The sequence below is a fragment of the Podarcis bocagei genome (assembly GCF_964188305.1).
Source record: "Podarcis bocagei genome assembly, chromosome: 10".
Taxonomy (NCBI): Eukaryota; Metazoa; Chordata; class Lepidosauria; order Squamata; family Lacertidae; genus Podarcis; species Podarcis bocagei.
The window spans coordinates 4,787,315-4,808,113 of NC_138135.1; the positions used below are offsets into that span (position 1 = coordinate 4,787,315).

Here is a 20,799-nt window from a genome sequence, read left to right on the forward strand (position 1 = left end):
TCTTGCAGGGAGGGAACCGCCAGAAGGCCCTCGGAGCTGGACCTCAGTGTCCGGGCTGAAGGATCGGAGTGGAGATGCTCCTTCAGGTCTACTGGGCTGAGGCTGTTTAGGGCTTTAAAGGTCAGCACCAACACCTTGAATTGTGCCTGGAAACATACTGGGAGCCGCGGCCGCTCCCAGTCACCAGTCCAGCTGCCGAATTCTGGCTTAGTTGCAGTTTCCAGGTCACCTTCAAAGGTAGCCCCACGTAGAGCTTACAATATCGTGACAAAATTTTGCATGTCGTCTCAAGATCAAGGAGCAACTTGGAAAACAGCTGGACACCATTCTAAATCAAGGCTGTACTTTTCCAAACTGCACTGGTTTTAGCTACTGATTTCAAAACTGCCCTAATTTGGGAGTGGGGCTTCTTAATATTCAAACCCGTGCAATAGAGGGATCTCTGCTCTCATTGTCAGAAAGTTATTCCTGATGTTTAGCTGCACTTCTGCTGTGGGATGAGCAGGGGAACATCTAGCGAACACGAATGGTTTGGCTTTCACGCAAACAGAACGGAGGAAAAGAATTTATTTTAGAAAATAGAATTATTGATTTATTGTGGATTGATCATTAGTTGGTTAACCTCACTTGTAGGTATTGCAAATGTTAAAAGACTGCACGTGCAGGAACTGGCAAGGGGATAGCTGATGGCTGATAATGGGTTTTTTATTAAAAATAATAATACTGTAATATAAGGTTAATTGTAAGGAATGCTATGCGAATTAGGAATAACTTGGAAAATAATGCGGAAGCAAAAAAAGAAACTTTGGACACATCAAGAATGGAGGCGGGAAACCAATTTTTGGAAAAATTGTATTAAATTTGTTTTAACATGGGTGATTTGGTAAACATTTGGAAAATCAGTAATAAGGATTTGGCAGGGCAGGGGGCTCTCCCCACAAAGCGTGAGGAAGCAATCTCCCATCATCTAGCTGCTGAACCCCCCCCCCCTTTCTGAGAGCCAGGAGGGAAGACAAACGGGGGGGGGGGGGGAGGGACCGGAGCGGGGACTCTCGTCTTCTGCCGGGGCAAAGGGGAGCCGCACAGGGCTCCCCCCCCCACTCTCTACCCCATTGAAAGGTTCAGGACAGGTCAAAGAAAGTCCTTCTTTACGCAGCCAGAGTTAACCTGTGGAACTCCCTCCCACAGGAGGCAGTGAAGGCGGCTTTAAAAGAGGGTGGGACAAATTCCTGGAGGAGGAGGAGAGGGCTCTGGGTGGCTCCTATGCTCTGGCCTCCACAGCTGAGGGAAGCCATGCTTCTGAATTGCTGTCCCTAGAAACCACAGGAGGGGAGAGGGCTCCTGTGTTCGAATCCTGCTTGCAGGTTTCATTTTGGGACAGCTGGATGGCCTCTGTTGGAAGAGACCCTGAGGATCATCTAGAACAGCCCCAGGGCCGGATTGAGGTTTGAGGAGGCCCTCAGCTCCTGAAGGTAATGGAGCCCTTGATATCTCCAGCTGACCTTTGTCAACAACAAATGGTTGCTGTTTTTTGTGTTGAATGTATGCTATATGTTCATTGATGGACCTCATAGGCATCTCAAGCCATTTGCATATAACAAAATATGTGTTTTATCAAAGTAATTGCTGAACAATTAAGAAGTATATTAATAGTGAAATACAATTAAGAAGTAGTACATATTACTAGTGAAATAATGATTAAGCTCTAACTTAAAATGATTTTTTATTCATAACAAACTTAATAATGCAAACACATTGGCATTGGGCAACAACAAATGTTCCTCTAGAAACACAGTTTACAAAGACTCGCGATCTAGTCTCTAGAAACTTGCTAGAACATGAAATAATAATAGCTGTAATTATATGATGCAAATAATTATAAATAGCAGAATGTAGGCACCCTCTGTATAGAAATGAGCAAAGCAGTGATATTTGAGGGAGCAGGCTAGCAGGCGGGGCCCATGACTTACATCACAGGAGCCTACACAACACAAAACACTGTTGCTGCATGTAGGCTTTATTTTATTTGCTTTTTTATCTTATATTTTGGAAATGTACATCCAGTGGTTTTTTCCCCTTTAATTTTTTGGGGGCCCGCAAGAGAGTGGGGGCTTATACGTAAGCCTGTTGAGTTTATACGTAAATCTGGCACTGCACAGCCCTGTGCAAGGCAGGAATAGGCAGTTCCCCCAGACGGGGATCGAACCTGCAACCTTGGCATCATCAGCACCACGCTCTAACCAATGGAACTATCCAAGCCCGATGCTCCCCTGTTCCCCCTGTTCCCATGCACCCCTCCTCACCCTCTTGAAAGGGCATAGATGCTCCCTGCTCCTCAACTCACCTTAAGCCCATGTTGGACCAAGAGGTTGTCCAGGGCAGGGTCGCCGAGGAAGACAGCCGGGTAGAATTCCTCCTGCCACTGCCGCCTCCACCACCGCTGAGGGAGGGACCTGCAAGGGGGGCAGGAAGCGGGAGAATAACTGGGTGCACTCATAGAATCATAGAGTTGGAAGAGACCACAAGGGCCACCGAGTCCAACCCCCTGCCAAGCAGGAAACACCATCAGAGCACTCCTGACATATGGTTGTCAAGCCTCTGCTTAAAGACCTCCAAGGAAGGAGACTCCACCACACTCCTTGGTGCAAATTCCACTGTTGAACAGCTCTTACTGTCAGGAAGTTCTTCCTAATGTTTAGGTGGAATCTTCTTTCTTGTAGTTTGGATCCATTGCTCCGTGTCCGCTTCTCTGGAGCAGCAGAAAACAACCTTTCTCCCTCCTCTATGCGACATCCTTTTATATATTTGAACATGGCTATCATATCACCCCTTCACCTCCTCTTCTCCAGGCTAAACATGCCCAGCTCCCTTAGCCGTTCCTCATAAGGCATCGTTTCCAGGCCTTTGACCATTTTGGTTGCCCTCCTCTGGACACGTTCCAGTTTGTCAGTGTCCTTCTTGAACTGTGGTGCCCAGAACTGGACACAGTACTCCAGGTGAGGTCTGACCAGAGCAGAATACAGTGGCACTATTACTTCCCTTGATCTAGATGCTATACTCCTATTGATGAGACCCAGAATTGCATTGGCTTCTTTAGCTGCCGCGTCACACTGTGACTCATGTCAAGTTTGTGGTCAACCAAGACTCCTAGATCCTTTTCACAGATCCCGCCTTGGATCAAATCTATGCTTCCAGCTGCCATAAGAAAGCTGCAGAGATAGCGCAGGATAGTGCGCACCCCGGAAATGATCTCTTTCAGCTTCTGCCTTCTGGAAGAAGGTACAGAGTTATAAAGACTAGGACTAGCTGTGGTGTCTAGATTGTGGTGTCTTTATTCTTTTAAGAGGGATTCAAGGGAACTTACCAGGAACGTGCAATTCAGTCTGAGTCAGACTGACTGTATAATAGTGAGAGGCTCACACAAGCCTGCAACCAGCTATCTGCTGTGCATGTAAGAAAGGGGAATTTAACTCTGCTACACAAAGGAACTTGCTAGCGCAAGTTAAAAAGGCTCAGTGGTTTAGACCACAGCGCCACCCGCATCCTTAGCGCAAGTTAGGAAGGATATTACCGTATTTTTCGCCCTATAAGACGCACCTTTCCCCCTCCAAAAATGAAGGGGAAATGTGTGTGCGTCCTATGGGGTGAATGCAGGCTTTCGCTGAAGCCTGGAGCGCGAGGGGGTCGGTGCGCACCGACCCCTCTTGCTCTCCAGGCTTCAGGAAGCTATCCGCTAGTTGTGGGAGACCCAGCTCTCCCAGGGCTAGCGGAGACCTTGCCAGCACCCAGAAGCTTGGGGCGCGCTGAGCTCCGCACGCCCCAAGCTTCAGGATTAGCGCAGCGTTCCGCTAGCCCTGGGAGAGCCACGCGGCTCTCCCACGGCTAGCGGAGACCTTGCTGGCACCCAGAAGCTTGGGGCGCACTGAGCTCCGCACGCCCCAAGCTTCGGGATTAGCGCAGCGCACCTGGGGGGAAAATAATTCCCCCCCTTTATTTCCCCCCCAAAAAACTAGGTGCGTCCTATGGGCCGGTGCGTCCTATGGGGCGAAAAATACGGTAATAAACAATATATCCTCTCCTGCCTCCCTGAACATTCCCACGAGAAGATGGTCGAGGAGAGGACGAAACAGCCCCAAAGGATTCCCTGCCCTCTCCCAGAAAGCGCTTCATGTCACTCACCAATCCTGGCCGGCGTCCGTGAACCAGTATTTGTACAACTGAGCCCGGATGTAGGTTGGGGGTTTGGCGCTGAAGGGGTATTTGGAGTCGTCCACCTGCACGAGATGGATCACTGTGGGAGGGAAAGGAAGTTCTTTCAGGCCCAATGGGTCCGGATGTCCCACCCCCTTAGACCCACGGGGCTTTTGTGGGTTTAGGATAAGAACGGTGTCTGCCACCTTAAGCTCCTTTGGAAAACAAGGTGGGATATACAAATGCAATCACAAACGATATTCCTGATAATCACAGGAAAGTTTTCCTCTATGCGACAACAGCTGCCAGGATGCTCATAGCAAAAAATTGGAAAGGGAGAAAAATCCCATCAATGAAAGAGTGGCAAATTAAATTTTGCAAATATATACATCTGGCAAGACTCACAGCATTCATAAGGGGACAATCGGACTAAAAATTAGTAAAAGAATGAGATTGTGCTAAAGAGTATATGAAAAGATATTGTTCTGGAGTAAGTATCTCGGTATGTAACGAATGAAGCTTTGCAGGGTTAAAGAAAGTGAAAAATGGTGCAGAAAATATAAAGATAGAGGTAATCTACATTAGACACAACAATTTAGAAAGAGTAAAAATTTTGAGGTCTTAGAAGAAAGGAAGGAGGTCAATATGTGTATATGTATGTAATGGTTAGAATGATAAGGTTTTATTTGTAGTTGTGTGGTTTTTTTGGTTGTTTCTTTTTCTTGTTTGTATTGCTTTATTTTGGATTTAATGTTTGTAATTTTTGTTGTAATTTTGCATTGAAAATATAATAATAATAATAATAATAATAATAATAATAATAATAATAATAATATTTTTTAAAAATGCAACAAATGAATCAACAGCAATAATAACAGAAGGCAGAATTAGACAAACAGCTTGATTGGAATAACTTCCACGGGTCTTAATATTTTAGCGTTCTCGTTCGGGAGGGGAAGGAGAAGCTGTAGTAAGTCGCCCCCAATATCATAATTCTGTAAAATGTGGGAAATGGCCGTTCTCTGACTCTTTCCCTCCTCTCACCTTCTTTCTTGCCCTGTAGGAGGCGGTAGACGAAGCCCGTGAACCAGGGGCTGTGCGCTTGGGGAGCCAGGGCGGCAAACCACATCTGCCAGTCGAGGCGCGGCTGGTGCGGGGTCACGACAGGGGGGGCAGCGCTGACGTTGCCCGGCTTGTACATGAACTCAATCTCCTGCAGGCGAGAGGGAGAGAGAGGCACTGATCACACACACATCACCTGAAGCCTTATATCCCAGGTCAGCGAGGTTCATTGGACGACCACGAGAAAGTGAGCCTTTGGGTGTCATCAGCCCAGTCCTGCGGGACTCCCTGCCACTTGACACCCAGCAGGTGCCTCCCAAGCAAACTTTTAAATGCCTGCTGAAAACTTCTATATTCCTCCAGGCTTATGCAGGCAATTAAGAACATACCAAACCACTTTGTATTTCTATGACACAGGGATGCACAAATATCTTTACAAATGATATACAGTGGAACCTTGGCTCTCGAACAGAATCTTGTTCTGGGAGTCCGTTCAACTCCCGAAACCGTTTGAAAACCAAGGCGCGGCTTCCGATTGGCTGCAAGAGCTTCCTGCGCTCAAGCGGAAGCTATGTCGGACGTTTGGCTTCCGAAAAACGATCAAAAACCAGAACGCTCACTTCCGGGTTTTCAGCGTTCGGGAGCCAAAATGTACAAGTACTAAGGCGTTTGAGAACCAAGGTACGACTGTACATAAATAAATATATATATATGTGATATATATAAATGAAACCACCCAAACCCCCAGGATGCTGTGCTTCCACCGTCAGCTGCCTCCCAAGTCATGCAAATGACTCATTAGTCCACCCCGGCTTGTGCCCATCCTCCATGAGGTCTAGCACCTTGTGCAAGCATTGTTTTGCCAAAGTCCTTGGATGGCATCAGCAGCTGCAAGCAGAAGAGAGGCCTGAATCCTCCGCCAAGAGGAGGATAAAAGTGCGTGGTCTAAAACTGCGTGCACCAAAAACTCCTCTCCTGCGGACTCCACCCACATCAGCTTCTCACGACGGGCTTTATTAAAGCAAGAAGGCTAATTGGACAGCGTCTGAAGGACTTAGGAGCAACAGAACAATCTGGCCATTATAAAGAAATTCTGTCCTTGGTATGCCTCCCCCCCCCCCTTCTTAGTTTGATTCCCTGGCACCATATTTGTATAAATTAACTATCCCAAAATACAGACATGCCTTCACACAGGCCAGACTGGATGTGATGCCCTCTGCCGTACGTGAGGGAAGATACCAAAAGATTCCAACTGAGAAACGACTCTGCCCCTGTGGAGATGGCAGTCTGGAAACAGTGGCTCATGTTCTCCTGTCCTGCCCCCTTTATAAAGATCTGAGGAATGAGATCACCACCCCACTCCTACTCACCATCCCAGGCCGCCCATCTGCAGCCACATTGTTCTCTCTTTTATCAGATCAAAATGATCAGACAACAGCAAAGGTTGCTAGGTTGATCAAGGGTGCAGTGAGATTAAGGGCCACTATCTGAATGATAATCTTGGTCATTTGATTGCCCTTCTTACCCATTGTTGTCTTTTTAATTGCACACCATATTTTTCGCTCTATAAGACGCACCTAGTTTTTGGAGGAGGAAAACAAGAAAAAAAATATTCTGAATCCCAGAAGCCAGGACAGCCAGCGGGATCACAGCGCAGCAATCCCACTTGCTGTCCTGGCTTATGGGATAGCCGCGCACAGCCTCTCCCGGGCAAGGGGAGCCTTCATATTTCAATATTTCAATTGTTGTATTTTAATTTTGTTTTTAAGTTGTATTCATACAACTTGTTTTTATTATTGCTTGTTAGCCGCCCTGAGCCCGGCCTTGGCTGGGGAGGGCGGGGTATAAATAAAAATTATTATTATTATTATTATCCCCTGCCCAGGAGAGGCTGTGTGCAGCTAAGGCTCCCCCCCAAGAGTCACACTCTCTTTAAAGAGCGTGCAGTGTGTCCGGCTCTTGGGGGCTTTTCCCCGAGGAGGGAGGAAAAGAGCCGTGCGGCTCTTTAAAGGGAGTGCTGAGCAGAGCCTCCCACCTGCATTCGCCCCATAAGACGCACACACATTCCCCCTTACTTTTTAGGAGGGGAAAAGTGCGTCTTACAGAGCGAAAAATACGGTATATGGCTTGTTTTATGTTGCTATGGCCGTTGGCTAAAGCGAATAAAGTTTATCTATCTCCATGAATTACCGTCCATGTTTCCTTGTCATAGCTGCCTTCCAAGACCACCTCAGGTCGCCCGCCGACCCCCGTCATCCGCCGGAAGAGGCCGTAGGAGTTGGCGAGCTGGTAGCGGTCGACAGCGCTGAAGAGCTGGTGGACGCTGGGCCAGAGTTTCCCGTTGGACTCGTACTCAATGTAGGTGAAGGGGACCTGGGGCAAGAGAGAGAGAGAGCAAGGAGGGGAGGGTTTTTTGGGGGGGTCAGCCTCTCCTGGAGACAACGTTGCAGGAACAGGAGCAGCAAGAGCTCAGCTGTCCAAAAAACATGCATTGGGTATGTGGAACCCTGTCTCTGAATGAATGAAGCCCCGCGTTATAAGAAAAAATTGCTCCTTTTCCCTTATGGTGTACCCAAGAGCCCATATAGAGTCCTTAAGTGGGTTCCCTATCGGTAGCAGAAAATAATAGAGGCCAACCAGAGAATATTGAGAAGCAAAGCAGCTAAGCAAGACTTGACGTTTTCATCCCCCAAAAAGTTTTTTTGATTTGAGTTTCTACTGAAAAGAGGATGCATTTTAATGTTGTATTTTAATCTTGTTTTTAAGTTGTATTTCAATCAATGGTTTTTATACCAGTGTTAGCTGCCCTGAGCCCAGTCTTGGATGGGGAGGGTGGGGCAGAAATAAAATTTAATAATAATGATCTTTATTAAACTGTTGCAACAGGGTCCCCCGGCTCACCCCACGCAGGGAGGGAAAGGAGGGATCCAGAACATTGGTGTGTAAGCTCTTATAGACTTTTGAAATTGCCTCCCCTGTAGCTCAAGACCACCCCAAAAAAACATCATACATGCATCACAGAAAGAGGTGGTCCCCGGCAGAAATTTGAGTGTGTTGCCTCTCTCCTGTCTGCCAGGATACCTGATAATGCCTTATTATCCGAATGCCTTTTCTGGGGAGCCTGGCCATTCCTTGGAGATGGTAAATACTTAGTTCCTGAATCTCTTACGCACGTTGAGAGTGTGCTCAGGTTAACAGATACTTGCCAGACTGTATTCACAGGGAGGTGTAAGCAGCCCCTACAGTCCAAAGACAATTGGAAAGCTTTCCTCATCTCCTTGCAGAGAAATATTTGAGGTCAATTTGGGAGAGTCAAAAATGGCTTCAGGATTGTTCTCCTGTACTATTTCAGAGACACGGTTTATATACTTATGTATGTGTTTGCCTTGTACATTTATGAACATTTATTTCATATATGTAAATGTAAAGGGACCCCTGACCATTAGGTCCAGTCGTGGCCGACTTGGGTTGTGGCGCTCATCTCGCTTTATTGGCCGAGGGAGCCGGTGTACAGCTTCTGGGTCATGTGGCCAGCATGGCTAAGCCGCTTCTGGCGAACCAGAGCAGCGCACGGAAATGCCGTTTACCTTCCCGCTGGAGCGGGACCTATTTATCTACTTGCTCTTTGTTGTGCTTTCGAACTGCTAGGTTGGCAGGAGCAGCGACCGAGCAACGGGAGCTCACCCCGTCGCGGGGATTCGAACTACCAACCTTCTGATCGGCTAGTCCTAGGCTCAGGGGTTTAACCCACAGCGCCACCCACGTCCCCTTTCATATATGTAAGACCTTAGAATTCCTATAACACCAGGACTCCCCACCACTAGGGATCCCTTTCCAAGTGAGAGCAACTGTTAGGGGGGCTTTGCTTCCCCCCAATTTGCTTCAAAAGGAAACAACAGGACAAATATATTCATTCCACAGTGAGATGCAAGGTTCATATTTATACGAAAAGCACCCCTCCCTCCCACTTCTCTTTCCCCTGCCATCGTTCAAAGGTGCCATTTTTCTTTTTTCTGAGTTGGCACACTTGGCAGCTTTCGAGGCCCACGCAAGACGTCATCCCTTTCCCCAAGCTGTCGCCTGATTTACTCACCAGGCTGATGGTAAACATCCCGAGAGCCGCAGTGGCGAAGATGGCCCACTGGGTGGCGCTCCAGAGCTTCCAGAAAAAGCCACGGGTGCAAGCACTCCTATGGGGGGGGGGAGAGAAAGAGGACAAATAGAGAAGGCTGCATATTAACTTCTCCCATCTCTTTTTAATTTTATTTTACAGTTCAGTTTTTATTCGTTTATAAACAATACATCCAATCACCTCGAAACACCAAAACACAAAAGCGTTACGAACAAACCGCCACCAATACAAAAAAGGACAATATATAACTGAAAAAGGAAAGAATAAAGCAACTTTCTTCTCCACCTGACGACTTCCTCTGCCTCCTTTATTTCCTTGTTAACTGCATCTGGTTTTTTTTTTAGTAAACTTAACCAATATTAAATGTTGTTTGTATTCTTTTTAAACTTGTGTTATTACAAGAGTTAATCAAAGCATATTAAGGATTCGATGTGGGGACTATGTTCTTTTAAATATAGTCTACAGATGTCCCACTCTTGGTTATACTTTTGGATCGACCGGTCCCTGGCCTTTTCTGTCGTGTTTGCCAATTCTATATCCAGTGGTACCTTGGTTCTCAACCGCCTTGGTACTCAAACAACGTGGAACCCAAACACTGCAAACCCAGAAGTGTTCCGTTTTGTGAAGTTTTTTCAGAAGCCGAACATGCTCCGTTTTGAGTATTATGATGCGGTGTGTCTGTTATTTTGCGTTCTTGTGGCTCTTTTTTTTTCCTTTTTGTGACTGTGTAGAACCCAGTTCAGCTATTGATTGTGTACATTGATTATTGCTTTCATTTTATGGATCAGTGGTCTCATTAGACAGTAAAATTCATGTTAAATTGCTGTTCTTGGGGTTGTTTTTAAATTTTGAGGTATTTAGTAAAGAGTTACAGTCATACCTCATGTTACAGTGCTGCCCCGCAAGACGAATGCCTCGCAAGACGGAAAACCTGCTAGACGAAAGGGTTTTCCGTTTTTGAGCTGCTTCGCAAGACGATTTTCCCTATGGGCTTGCTTTGCAAGACGAAAACGTCTTGCGAGTGTTCCGATTTTTTTCTGCTCCCCCCCCTTTTTCTAAGCCGCTAAGCAGCTAAGCCTTTAATAGCCGCTAAGCCTTTAATAGCCACTAAACTGCTAATAGCGCTAATCCGCTAATAGGGTTGCTTCGCAAGACGAAAAAACCGCTAGATGAAGAGACTCGCGGAACGGATTAATTTCGTCTTGCGAGGCACCACTGTACGTGCGCTTCACGGTTTTTCAGGTTGCGTCCCGTGGCAACCCGGAAGTACCGGAAAGGGTTACTTCTGGGTTTTGCCGCTCGCGCATACACAGAAGCACCAATTCGTGCTATGCACCTGCACAGATACGGCACTTCAGGTTGCGGGCTTTTCATGTTTTGAACGGGCCTCCGGAATGGATCCCGTTCGCAACCAGAGGTACCACTGTACATTAGAACTGAAAAATATATAAAATGCTATAATATAAAGGTTAGTTTTGAAAGCCAAGAGGTGGGAGGGAAGGAAGTTGACAGGCTCTAAGGAGCCAGAGAAATGGACAAGAATGATGTGATTATATACGTTTAAACAGAAAAGTAATAAAAAATATTTTTTTAAAAAAGGAAAAAAAGAAAGCAGCAGGGACACTGCCGAGGCCTTTCCCCCAAAAGACACCGCTTCCCCCTTTACCTGTGAGGCACTCACCTGTACCCAGCCTGAAGGATCTCCCAGACCAGAGAGACAAGTCCGATGGCCGCCAGAGGGAGGGTCACCATCCGCAACCACAGCATGAACTCGTGGTAGGTGAAAGCTGGAGAGAGACAGGCAAGTTGTCCACGTACGTGAAAAAGCTGGGAGCAGGGGTGACAAGCCCCCAGCCCAAATCAGTGAACTTTAAACTAAGAATCAGAACAGTAGGCACCCCTATGGTACCTCCCGAGACAGGCGGGGGCCCAAAACAGAACCACAGATGCACCCTTTCAGAAAGATTCCTGGCTTAGTGTTAGGGCATCTGCTTGGCATGCAGAATGTCCCAGGTTCAGACCCTGATGGTCTCTCCAGGCAGAGCTAGCACAGGCCTTGCCTGAAACCTTGCTGAGCTGCTGCCAGCCTGTGTCCGGTAGTACTGCTCTGGATGGACCAGGCGTCTTCCTTGATGCAAGGCAGATCCCCATGCTCCGCATTCAAAAGAACTCAGTTTTTGAATGTGGCAGCATCTACACTGCGGAACTCCCTGCCTATTGATAGCAGGCAAGCAGCTTCACTTCACTTTTTTCGGCGCCTCCTAAAAACGTTTTCGTTCAGACAAGCCTCTCCTGATGTTTACAGAGTTGGCGCAAGCTCTGTTTTCGGCCTATCATTATTTTAACTTCATGAATGCATTAAATTATTGTTGCTCTTTTTTCTGGGTGGTAATTTTATTGCTTTATCTCATTTTTGTAAACCATGTTGAGGGGTTTTTTATTATTAAAAAAATACAATCAAGCAGTGTACACATTTTATGAAAGAAAGAATGTTCCCACGAATTGAACAATTTCCTTTATGGTATTAAATTTTCCTGGTGCCAAAATTGCCACATTTTGATGTTAGATCATCAGGCTTGGTTTCCAGACCCATGATCATCTTGGTTGCCCTCCTCTGCCCACCTTGCAGCTTGTCAACATCCTTCTTAAATTGTGGTGCCCAGAACTGGACACAGGATTCCAGGTGGGGTCTGACCAAGGCAGAACAGAGCAGGAACATTACTCCCTTTGATCTGGACACTAGACGTCTGTTGAAGTTACTGTTCATTGTCATCGATGGCAAAAGCCACACATTCTTTCCATAGGAAAAAAGCAGTGAAAATCCCTCAACCATTTATATGGATATTCTCAGGGCTGGATTTAGGTTTGATGAAGACCTCAGCTACTGAAGGTAATGGGGCCCTTGATATGTCCAGCTGTCCTTTGTCAACAACAAATTGTCACTGTTTTTCGTGTGGAATATATGCTATTTTGTCATTAATGGACCCAATAGGCATCTCAAGCTATTTACCCATGTGGCCATGCAACCAGTCCATGCAGAATGTGGGCACCCTATATATAGAAAGGAGCAAACCAGTGATATTTTAGGGAGCAGGCAGGGCCCATTACTTACATCCTAGGAGCCTACACAACACAAAACACTGTTGCTGTATGTAGGTTTCCTTTTGTTTTTTATGTTATATTTTGGAAATGTAGGCACCCTATATATAGAAAGGAGCAAACCAGTGATATTTTAGGGTGCAGGTGAGCAGGTGGGGCCCATTACTTACATCCTAGGAGCCTACACAACACAAAACACTGTTGCTGTATTTGTTTTTTATGTTATATTTTGGAAATGTACATCCAGGTTTTCTTCCCTTTAAATTTTTCGGGGGCCCCCAAGAGAGTGGGGCTGTAAGCTATAGTTTGTTTAGCTTATACATAAATCTGGCACTGGCATATTCTATTTTCATCCTGCCACGATTATGGCAGCATCTTGCACCCCGATGTTTCTTTTTAAAAGTTCTTTATTACAAAATAATTTACATAACAAAAAACACCATAAACAGACTAACAACACCTCATTTGACATTGTATATCCTTTAACTTCCGATTCACCTCATTGTGCTTTTTATACCTTACTAGTCTATACGCACTTCATTTTTAATAATTCATTTTGGTTAATTATCAGGAAAAAAATTACTTTATAAATTCCTCAAACTTCAAGATTCAATCCAAATCTGTCAGGAGATTTGTGTTATTACAGTACTTTTTAAGACATTCTTTGAACGTTGTCCAATCTTTACTAAATTTCTGGTTAGAATTTCCCCGTCATCCTTGCAAGTTCTGAGTATTCTGACGTTTCCATACCTGCCTTGGACTCAATCAGCTTCTTCTCCCAGTTGACCTTCAGGTCGAAGTAAAGAGCCGTCCAGTAGACCAGCAAGCCATAGGCGCCCAGTTCGGACAGAAGAGACATGACAGACGCCATGCTGGGAGGCCAAGCTGCGGACAAGAGACAACACGGAGCAATGCAAGGATGGAGGGGGGGGTGGGCATGGAGGGGCCGTGGACACCCCCCTCCCTAGATGGGTCACTGGGCAGAGAGGGCGGAGAGAGCGACTCGAAATCCTCACCTGCTTTGTGGGAAGAGAGTTTCAAGGCTGATGCAGCGGCCCCAACCTCCCACTGGGGGAACTCAAAATATCTATCTTCCTAGAAGTTTGGGGGACAGGAGGTGGGCGGGTGTGGAGGACTCCCTGGTCGTGAATGGGGCAACTGTGCCCCTGAAGGACCAGGTGCGCTGTCTACCAGCTCCATCTGGTACGCAGGATGAGACCCTCCCTGTCCACAAAACTGTCTGCCAGAGTGGTGCATGCTCTAGTTATCTCTCGCTTGGACTACTGCAATGCACTCTACGTGGGGCTACCTTTGAAGGTGATTCGCAAACTACAACTAATCCAGAATGCGGCAGATAGACTGGGGACTGGGAGCAGCCGCCGAGACCACATAACACCAGTCCTGAAAGACCTTCATTGGCTCCCAATAAGTTTCCGAGCACAATTCAAAGTGTTGGTGTTGACCTTGAAAGCCCTAAACGGCCTCAGCCCAGTAGACCTGAAGGAGCCTCCCCACCTCCATTGTTCTGCCCGGACACTGAGGTCCAGCGCCGAGGGCCTTCTGGCGGTTCCCTCCCTGCGAGAAGTGAGGTTACAGGGAACCAGGCAGAGGGTCTTCTTGGTAGTGGCACCCGCCCTGTGGAACGCCCTCCCACCAGATGACAAAGAGAAGAAGAACTACCAGACTTTTAGAAGACATCTGAAGGCAGCCCTGTTTAGGGAAGCTTTTAATGTTTAATAGGTTATTGTATTTTAGTGTTTTGTTGGAAGCCGCTCAGATTGGCTGGTATAAATCATCATCATCATTATTGTAGATAGGAAGGAGTTCACTGCTCAGAATTTGCGCTAAGGTGGTCTTATTGCTGCTCCCCAGTGGCATTGCCTAAAGGGGTGCTAAGAGGTACCGGGGAGGGAAGGAGGGGGCGATGGAAGCGTGAGTCAGACTTTGAAAAGGTTCCCAAATACTTTTTGGTGCCCGGCCCTCTTGACTCGATAAACTCATCCCCTGCTCCTCCTACCCTACAAAAAGCATTACTTAGAATATTGTAATGATGATGATGATTCTATTATTGGTACCCCGCCTATCTGACTGAGCCGCCCCAGTCACTCTGGGCGGCTTCCAACATACAAAAAACCAGAACGTGGCAGCAGACCTACATTGGCTCCCGGGACGTTTCCGAGCACAATTCAAAGTGTTGGTGCTGACCTTGACAGCCTTAAACGGCCTTGGCCCAGTATACCTGAAGGAGCGTCTCCACCCCCATCGTTCTGCCCAGACACTGAGGTCCAGCTCCAAGGGCCTTCTGGTGGTTCCCTCCCTGTGAGAAGCCAAGTTACAGGGAACCAGGCAGAGGGCCTTCTCCGTGGTGGCGCCCGCCCTGTGGAACGCCCTCCCATCAGATGTCAAAGAGATAAACAACTATCTGACATTTAGAAGACATCTGAAGGGAGCTCTGTTTAGGGAAGCTTTTAATGTTTAATGCTGTATTTTTTAATATTCTGTTGCTCAGAGTGGCTGGGTCTAAACTGTTGTTGTTGTTGTTGTTGTTGTTGTTGTTGTTTGTTGTTGTTAAACATTAAAAAACTCTAAACATTAAAAAGCTTCCTGATACAGGGCTGCCTTCAGACGTCTTCTAAAGGTTGTACAGTTACTCATCCCCTTGACATCTGTTGGGTGGGTGCCGCTACCGAGAAGGCCCTCTGCCCGGTTCCCTGTAACCTCACTTCTCGCAGTGAAGGAACGCAAAGCCCACCAAGAAAGATAGTAACACAATATTCGAAAGAGCAACCATGAAATGCACATTGATTCAAAACCCAGTGAAAACTATTTGGCTTAATTCAACACTGGAGGGGGACGACGACTTGATCTGGTGATGCCAGATTCTTGAACTCTGCACCCCCCAGTGCCCCCTTTCCTCTTGGCAACCTCCCAGAGGACACCAGCACCCACCTGGGGATCAGATGATGTAGACCCTGCCCGTCGCTAGCCCTGGACCCATTTCACAGAGCCACGGAGACCAAAGCCACTTACCGGCTGCCGTTTTCTTCCTGCCGTGACCCAGCCACATCCCCAAATGTTCGTCATCCAGGAGGGAGAAGCTTAGCACGATGGTGAGAAGGTTGAAGAAGTTGTAGTTGCCCGTGGCGATGATGAGGAGCTGCAGGAGGACCTGGAAAGGGTTTCGGAAACCTGTCGTTATGATCTTAAACCTAGGTTTTAAAAGACAACCCACCCACCCCACAACCGGACCGGATGCAAACGGACGGGGACAGGGTCTATACAAAGAAGCGCATTTATCAGGGCCGAGAATAGATGTATTAGCAAGAGAATTTCCACAGCCCAGCTGAAAGTTTGAGCGTATTAGATGTTAGGATATTTCTGTTCCACCTTAAAAGGGAGCAGGCTGTGAGTCACAGAGTCTGCGTATTTCCTGTTCACAGGATGTTTACGTTGTCTGTTGCTTTCGTTTTCTCTCTGTCTGGAGACACTGACGCAGGCAGTCATGGCTTTCTTTGATCTGATGCCAATCTCCCTGTTAAGTTTTGGCATCATGCAACATTACACCGATCCTGGTCTGACTGCACTGGCTACTGATTAGTTTCCGGCCCCAATTCAAAGTGCTGGTTTTGACCTATGAAGCCTTAAATGGCTCAGGACCGCAAGACCTCAAGGACCGCCTCTCTCCATATGAACCCACCTGGACCCCGATATCATTTTCTGAGGCTTCCTCCTTGAGAGGTTCGGAGGGTGGCAACACAAGAACGGGGCCTTTTCTGCAGTGGCTCCCTGTGCATGGAATGCTCTCCCCAGCGAAGTTCGCCCGGCGCCTTCATTATACAGTCATACCTCGGGTTACTGACGCTTCAGGTTGCGTTTTGTGGGTTACGAACCTGCCGAAATCCAGAAGTACTGAAACAGGTTACTTCTGGGTTTCGGCGGTCGCGCATGCACAGAAGCGCTAAATCACGCGTTGCACATGTGCAGAATCGCAACCTGCATGGGCACAAACGTGCCGTTGCGGGTTGCGAACGTGCATCCTGCACGGATCACGTTCGCAACCCGAGTGTCCGCTGTACTCCTCTGGGCGCCAGGCAAAAACATTCCTTTTTAATCAAACCTGATTGACATTCTATGCCCTTTTAAAAAGTGGTTCGTTTTGAGAGGTTGTTATTGGGCTATTGTTATTATTTTGATTTTATATATTGTGTGAAGCGCCCCAAGACCTCCGGGTACAGAGCGGTATATAAGTTCAATGAATGAATGAATGAGGTTGCCTGTGGATACCTGGCTGTAGAAGGCAAAGAGGCGGAGGCGCCGCAGAGGAGCGAAGAAGAGTGCTGGGATGGCTATCTCGATGACGTAAGTGGCCACCACGCTGAACTTCTGGAACCAGACGGGCAGCTGGTGGGCGAACCACGAGGCTGGGGTGGGGATGCACTGGGTCTCGTAGTGGTAGGTTAAAGCTGGGGAGACAAGTGGTTATGGGATGCATAAAAGGATCCGGAACGAGGGGTTCAGAAAGGAGATTCTGACCGAACATTCTGGCCACAATGTGGGATGTAATCCATTGGATCAGTCAAATGCAACATTCCTTCTTTCCCTAGAACGGGCACAATTAGGGGGAACATCCTGTTTCATGGCATGTGACCTGGGAGATGGACAGGGATCTGGCTGACTCCTTGAAAGAGCCGAGTCACGCAGCCATTTTCTCAGCCTTGATTTCTAGCTTTTGTCTCTCTCTTGTTGCTGTTCTTTTGCCAACGTTAAATAAGCTGGAGTTCTTGTTATTAAATATACCAAGAAAAAAGCACACCAGGAACTCAGGCCAACGTAAGTTTCAATAGCGGAAGTGGTCCCTACTTGCTAATCAAAAGTCAGTTTTAACAAAAACTGATCCATTCAAAAGTATGTATTCTGACAAGGATTACAAACTCTAATAGAGATTACAAACTCATGAAGATATGTATAACACAATAATTCGTTACAGAATTAGAGGTAAGAGTTTATGAGGAGAGACAAGTTCAGGTTAGTCCATAGATTCAACGTGAAGGTCTTAGTTTCAATCACTGAGCAAGTGAGAAGTCAGTTATGGATCAGAAACCAGTAAGTTCATGGAAAACGCACAGAAAAACTCAAGATACATGTTGATCTACCCACACGTAGTTGTCATCTCTGAGAAACGTAGAAAATAACAGGATACATTTATCCGAAAGTCTTCAAAGTTACACAACCCTTTAAAAATTAGCTGATGAAGGTGAATACATTGAAACAGGGCCCTGTCCTGGTTTCTGATCCATCATTGACTTCTGCTCAATGATTGAAACTAAGCTGTTCTTTTGCTGCCTGATTGGTCTCCTGCCACCATTTTCTTATCAAAATGTGATTTTGCTGTCTGCCGGCTCTCAGCCAGCAGCACACGAGTCCAGTCTCCACGTGAGAAGCTCAGTTTCTTTCTGTAACTACTAACTTCTGTAACTTCTTTCTTTCTGTAACTACTAAGTAAAGCCTAACTTTCAGGGAACAAACCGTGAACTGAAACGTGAGTAAACCTTTTACCTTACTCAGAAAGACCCTCGTGTCTTTATTCTTTTAAGAGGGATTAAAGCGTACACCAGGAAATAATCTTAACTAGGAGATTCAAACGAATCTGCAAACTAGCTTCCACCTATATCACTTCACTAGTGTGAGTGAAGGAAGGCTAATACTTATTCAATATATCCTTTCTGACTAGCCTTAACATTCCCACAAACAAGAGCCGTTTGAGGTTTACTACCCCTTGCTGATTTTATAACACTACGGCTTTCAAATCGAGGCCTTGCCTCTTCGTTTTGCTGCCGCGACTCCTTCGCCTGTGATTTCCCCACTGACCTGTGAGCCCCCACCAGGTGGGGCAGCGGCTGTTCAGCTTCACCACCCCTGAGGCGAACATGAGGCGGAAGAGCAGCCAGCGCAACAGCCAAAAGGTCACTCCGTCGTGGGGCCGCCAGGCCGTCGTGCGCCACTTGAGCAGGTGAAGCGGGGCCACCAGCACCGCCAGGAAGCCCGTCTCCAGCAAGAGGCTGTCCCTGGGAGGGGGAGAAAGATACGGGGAGATTGGAGGAGAAATCAGGGGAGGCCACCCGCTCTGAGATGCCGCTCTTCACACAGACACACTGGGTCAAGGCCTGGGTCTCGTTATTTTATTACAGAATGTTTAAGACAACTTTTGTTAAAAGACTAGAAGCCTTTTTGCTAGGTATTACAGGTCAAGTCTTGCCAAAAGAGTGGAAAAGACTATTTACAGTGGTGCCCCGCAAGACGAATGCCCCGCAAGACGGAAAACTCGGTAGACGAAAGAGTTTTCCGTTTTGGAGGTGCTTCGCAAAACGAATCTCCTATGGGCTTGCTTCGCAAGACGAAAATGTCTTGCGAGTTCCTGCTGGTCCCCCCCCCCTTCCACCCCTTTTCTAAGCTGCTAAGCCGCTTATCAGCTGATCCGATCAGCAGATAAGCCGCTAGAAGCTGCTAATAGCGCTAAGCCGCTTATCAACTGATCCGATCAGCAGATAAGCCTCTAAAAGCCGCTAATAGCGCTAATCCGCTTATCAGCTGATCCGATCAGCAGATAAGCCGCTAAAAGCCTCTAATACCGCTAATCCGCTAATCCGTCAATGGGCTTGCTTCGCAAGACGAAAAAAACCGCTAGACGAAGAGAATCACAGAACGGATTCTTTTCGTCTTGCGAGGCACCACTGTATGTACAGTGGTACCTCGCAAGATGAATGCCTCGCAAGAAGAAAAACTCGCAAGATGAAAGAGTTTTTCGTTTTTTGAGTTGCTTCGCAAGACGAATTTCCCTATGGGCTTGCTTCGCAAGACGAAAAACGAAAAAACCGAAAACGTCTTGCAAGTTTGTTTCCTTTTTCTTAAAACTGTTAATACCCAGGGTGACTTCGAGGAGCAACTCATAGCACGCGGTGTGGTAGCCTTTTTTGAGGTTTTTGAAGACTTTGGTGATTTTGAAGACTTTGGGAAACCGTGCTTCGCAAGACGAAAAAACTTGCAGAACGAATTAATTTCGTCTTGCGAGGCACCACTGTATACCACAACGGCGGCTAGAATGTTACTAGCCCCAAAATGGAAAGACAACAAGATACAGTCATACTAGGGGTTACAGACGCTTCAGGTTGCGGATGCGCCGAGACCCAGAAGTACCGGAACAAGTTACTTCTGGGTTTTGGCGGTTGCGCATGCGCAGAAGTGCCAAATCGCGCTTTTGCATGCGCAGAAGCGCTGAATCTCAACCACTGCGGTTGCAAACATGCATCCTGCACGGATCAGGTTTGCAACCCGAGCGTCCACTGTACCAACCAAAGAAGAATGGCAAGAAAAACTGATGGAGTAGGCGGAAATTCGGAGCCGTCTTTCCCATAGGGATTAGTGCACCAGGGGGCTGGCTTCTCAGGGGTGCCCCAGCGAGTGGGGGAGCTGGACAGCTTTGCCGGGGGGCTCCCCTTTCCCTGCATGCCCCCCAGCTGCGCCCTGCCAACCATAAGGCTGGCAGGCGTGCAGCTTCCCTTTCAAGCCTCCTCGGGAGGAGAGCGATCCCCTCAGTGGCTTAGGATAGAAGCTGTGCCCCCACCACCCATATGGCTGGAGGGTACGCAGCTTCCCTCCCAAGCCTCTGCGAGGACCGCTGTCCCACAGCAGCATGGGGGAGAGTTGTGCCCCCCCCCCCATGGCTGGCAGTGAGCAGCTACGGGCACCCCAACACTATCCATGGTAATTTGGGAGCGCTGGGTGGGTATTTGCACCCCGGCGCTGCATCTGCTAAAGACAGCCCTGCTGAAATGGCAAAACTAACTGGACAACTAAGAGACAAGGACCGTAGAGACTGCAAAAAGGACTGGGAACCGTTTATGTTGTACTTACAGAAACATCGTAAAGATGTGGACTCACTAGCAGCGTTTGAGTAAACACTTACAATTAAGAAAGCAAGCATAAAAGTTAAGAGGTAACAATGGGGAAATAATAAAGGGTAAGATGTAATACGAAAAAATACGGCACAAAAATGGTAAGATTACGATAATATTTAACTAAAAGATTAAAAAATTAAGGTAAAATAAAACAAATATTCAAAGAACCAGAAGAGGAAGTTGAGGGAAGTCACGGGGGGGGGGGATAGGGATTTATAGATTATTTTTGTGACAATAATGATTGTGTTGGATATCAAATTGTAAAACTTAATAAAATTTATTTATTTATTATTATCTTTATTTTATTTTATTAGAATCATGCCTTGGTTTTCAAATGCCTTGGGAGTCGAACATTTCAGC

At 47.0% G+C, this 20,799-nt stretch overlaps 1 protein-coding gene across 1 annotated transcript in view; it reads right to left on the reverse strand.

Moving 5' to 3' along the window:
• Positions 1-20,799, reverse strand: part of LMF2 (lipase maturation factor 2) — a 34,394-nt gene that overhangs the window by 1,813 nt on the left and 11,782 nt on the right. Inside the window, exons 4-13 of the mRNA XM_081210006.1 lie at positions 18,353-18,549; positions 16,769-16,947; positions 15,515-15,653; positions 13,235-13,369; positions 11,067-11,172; positions 9,347-9,443; positions 7,444-7,626; positions 5,236-5,404; positions 4,180-4,291; positions 2,345-2,453 (exon numbers count right to left, since the gene is read on the reverse strand). Coding sequence (XP_081066132.1) covers positions 2,345-2,453; positions 4,180-4,291; positions 5,236-5,404; positions 7,444-7,626; positions 9,347-9,443; positions 11,067-11,172; positions 13,235-13,369; positions 15,515-15,653; positions 16,769-16,947; positions 18,353-18,549 — 1,426 coding nt within the window. The remainder of the gene's footprint in view (positions 1-2,344; positions 2,454-4,179; positions 4,292-5,235; positions 5,405-7,443; positions 7,627-9,346; positions 9,444-11,066; positions 11,173-13,234; positions 13,370-15,514; positions 15,654-16,768; positions 16,948-18,352; positions 18,550-20,799) is intronic.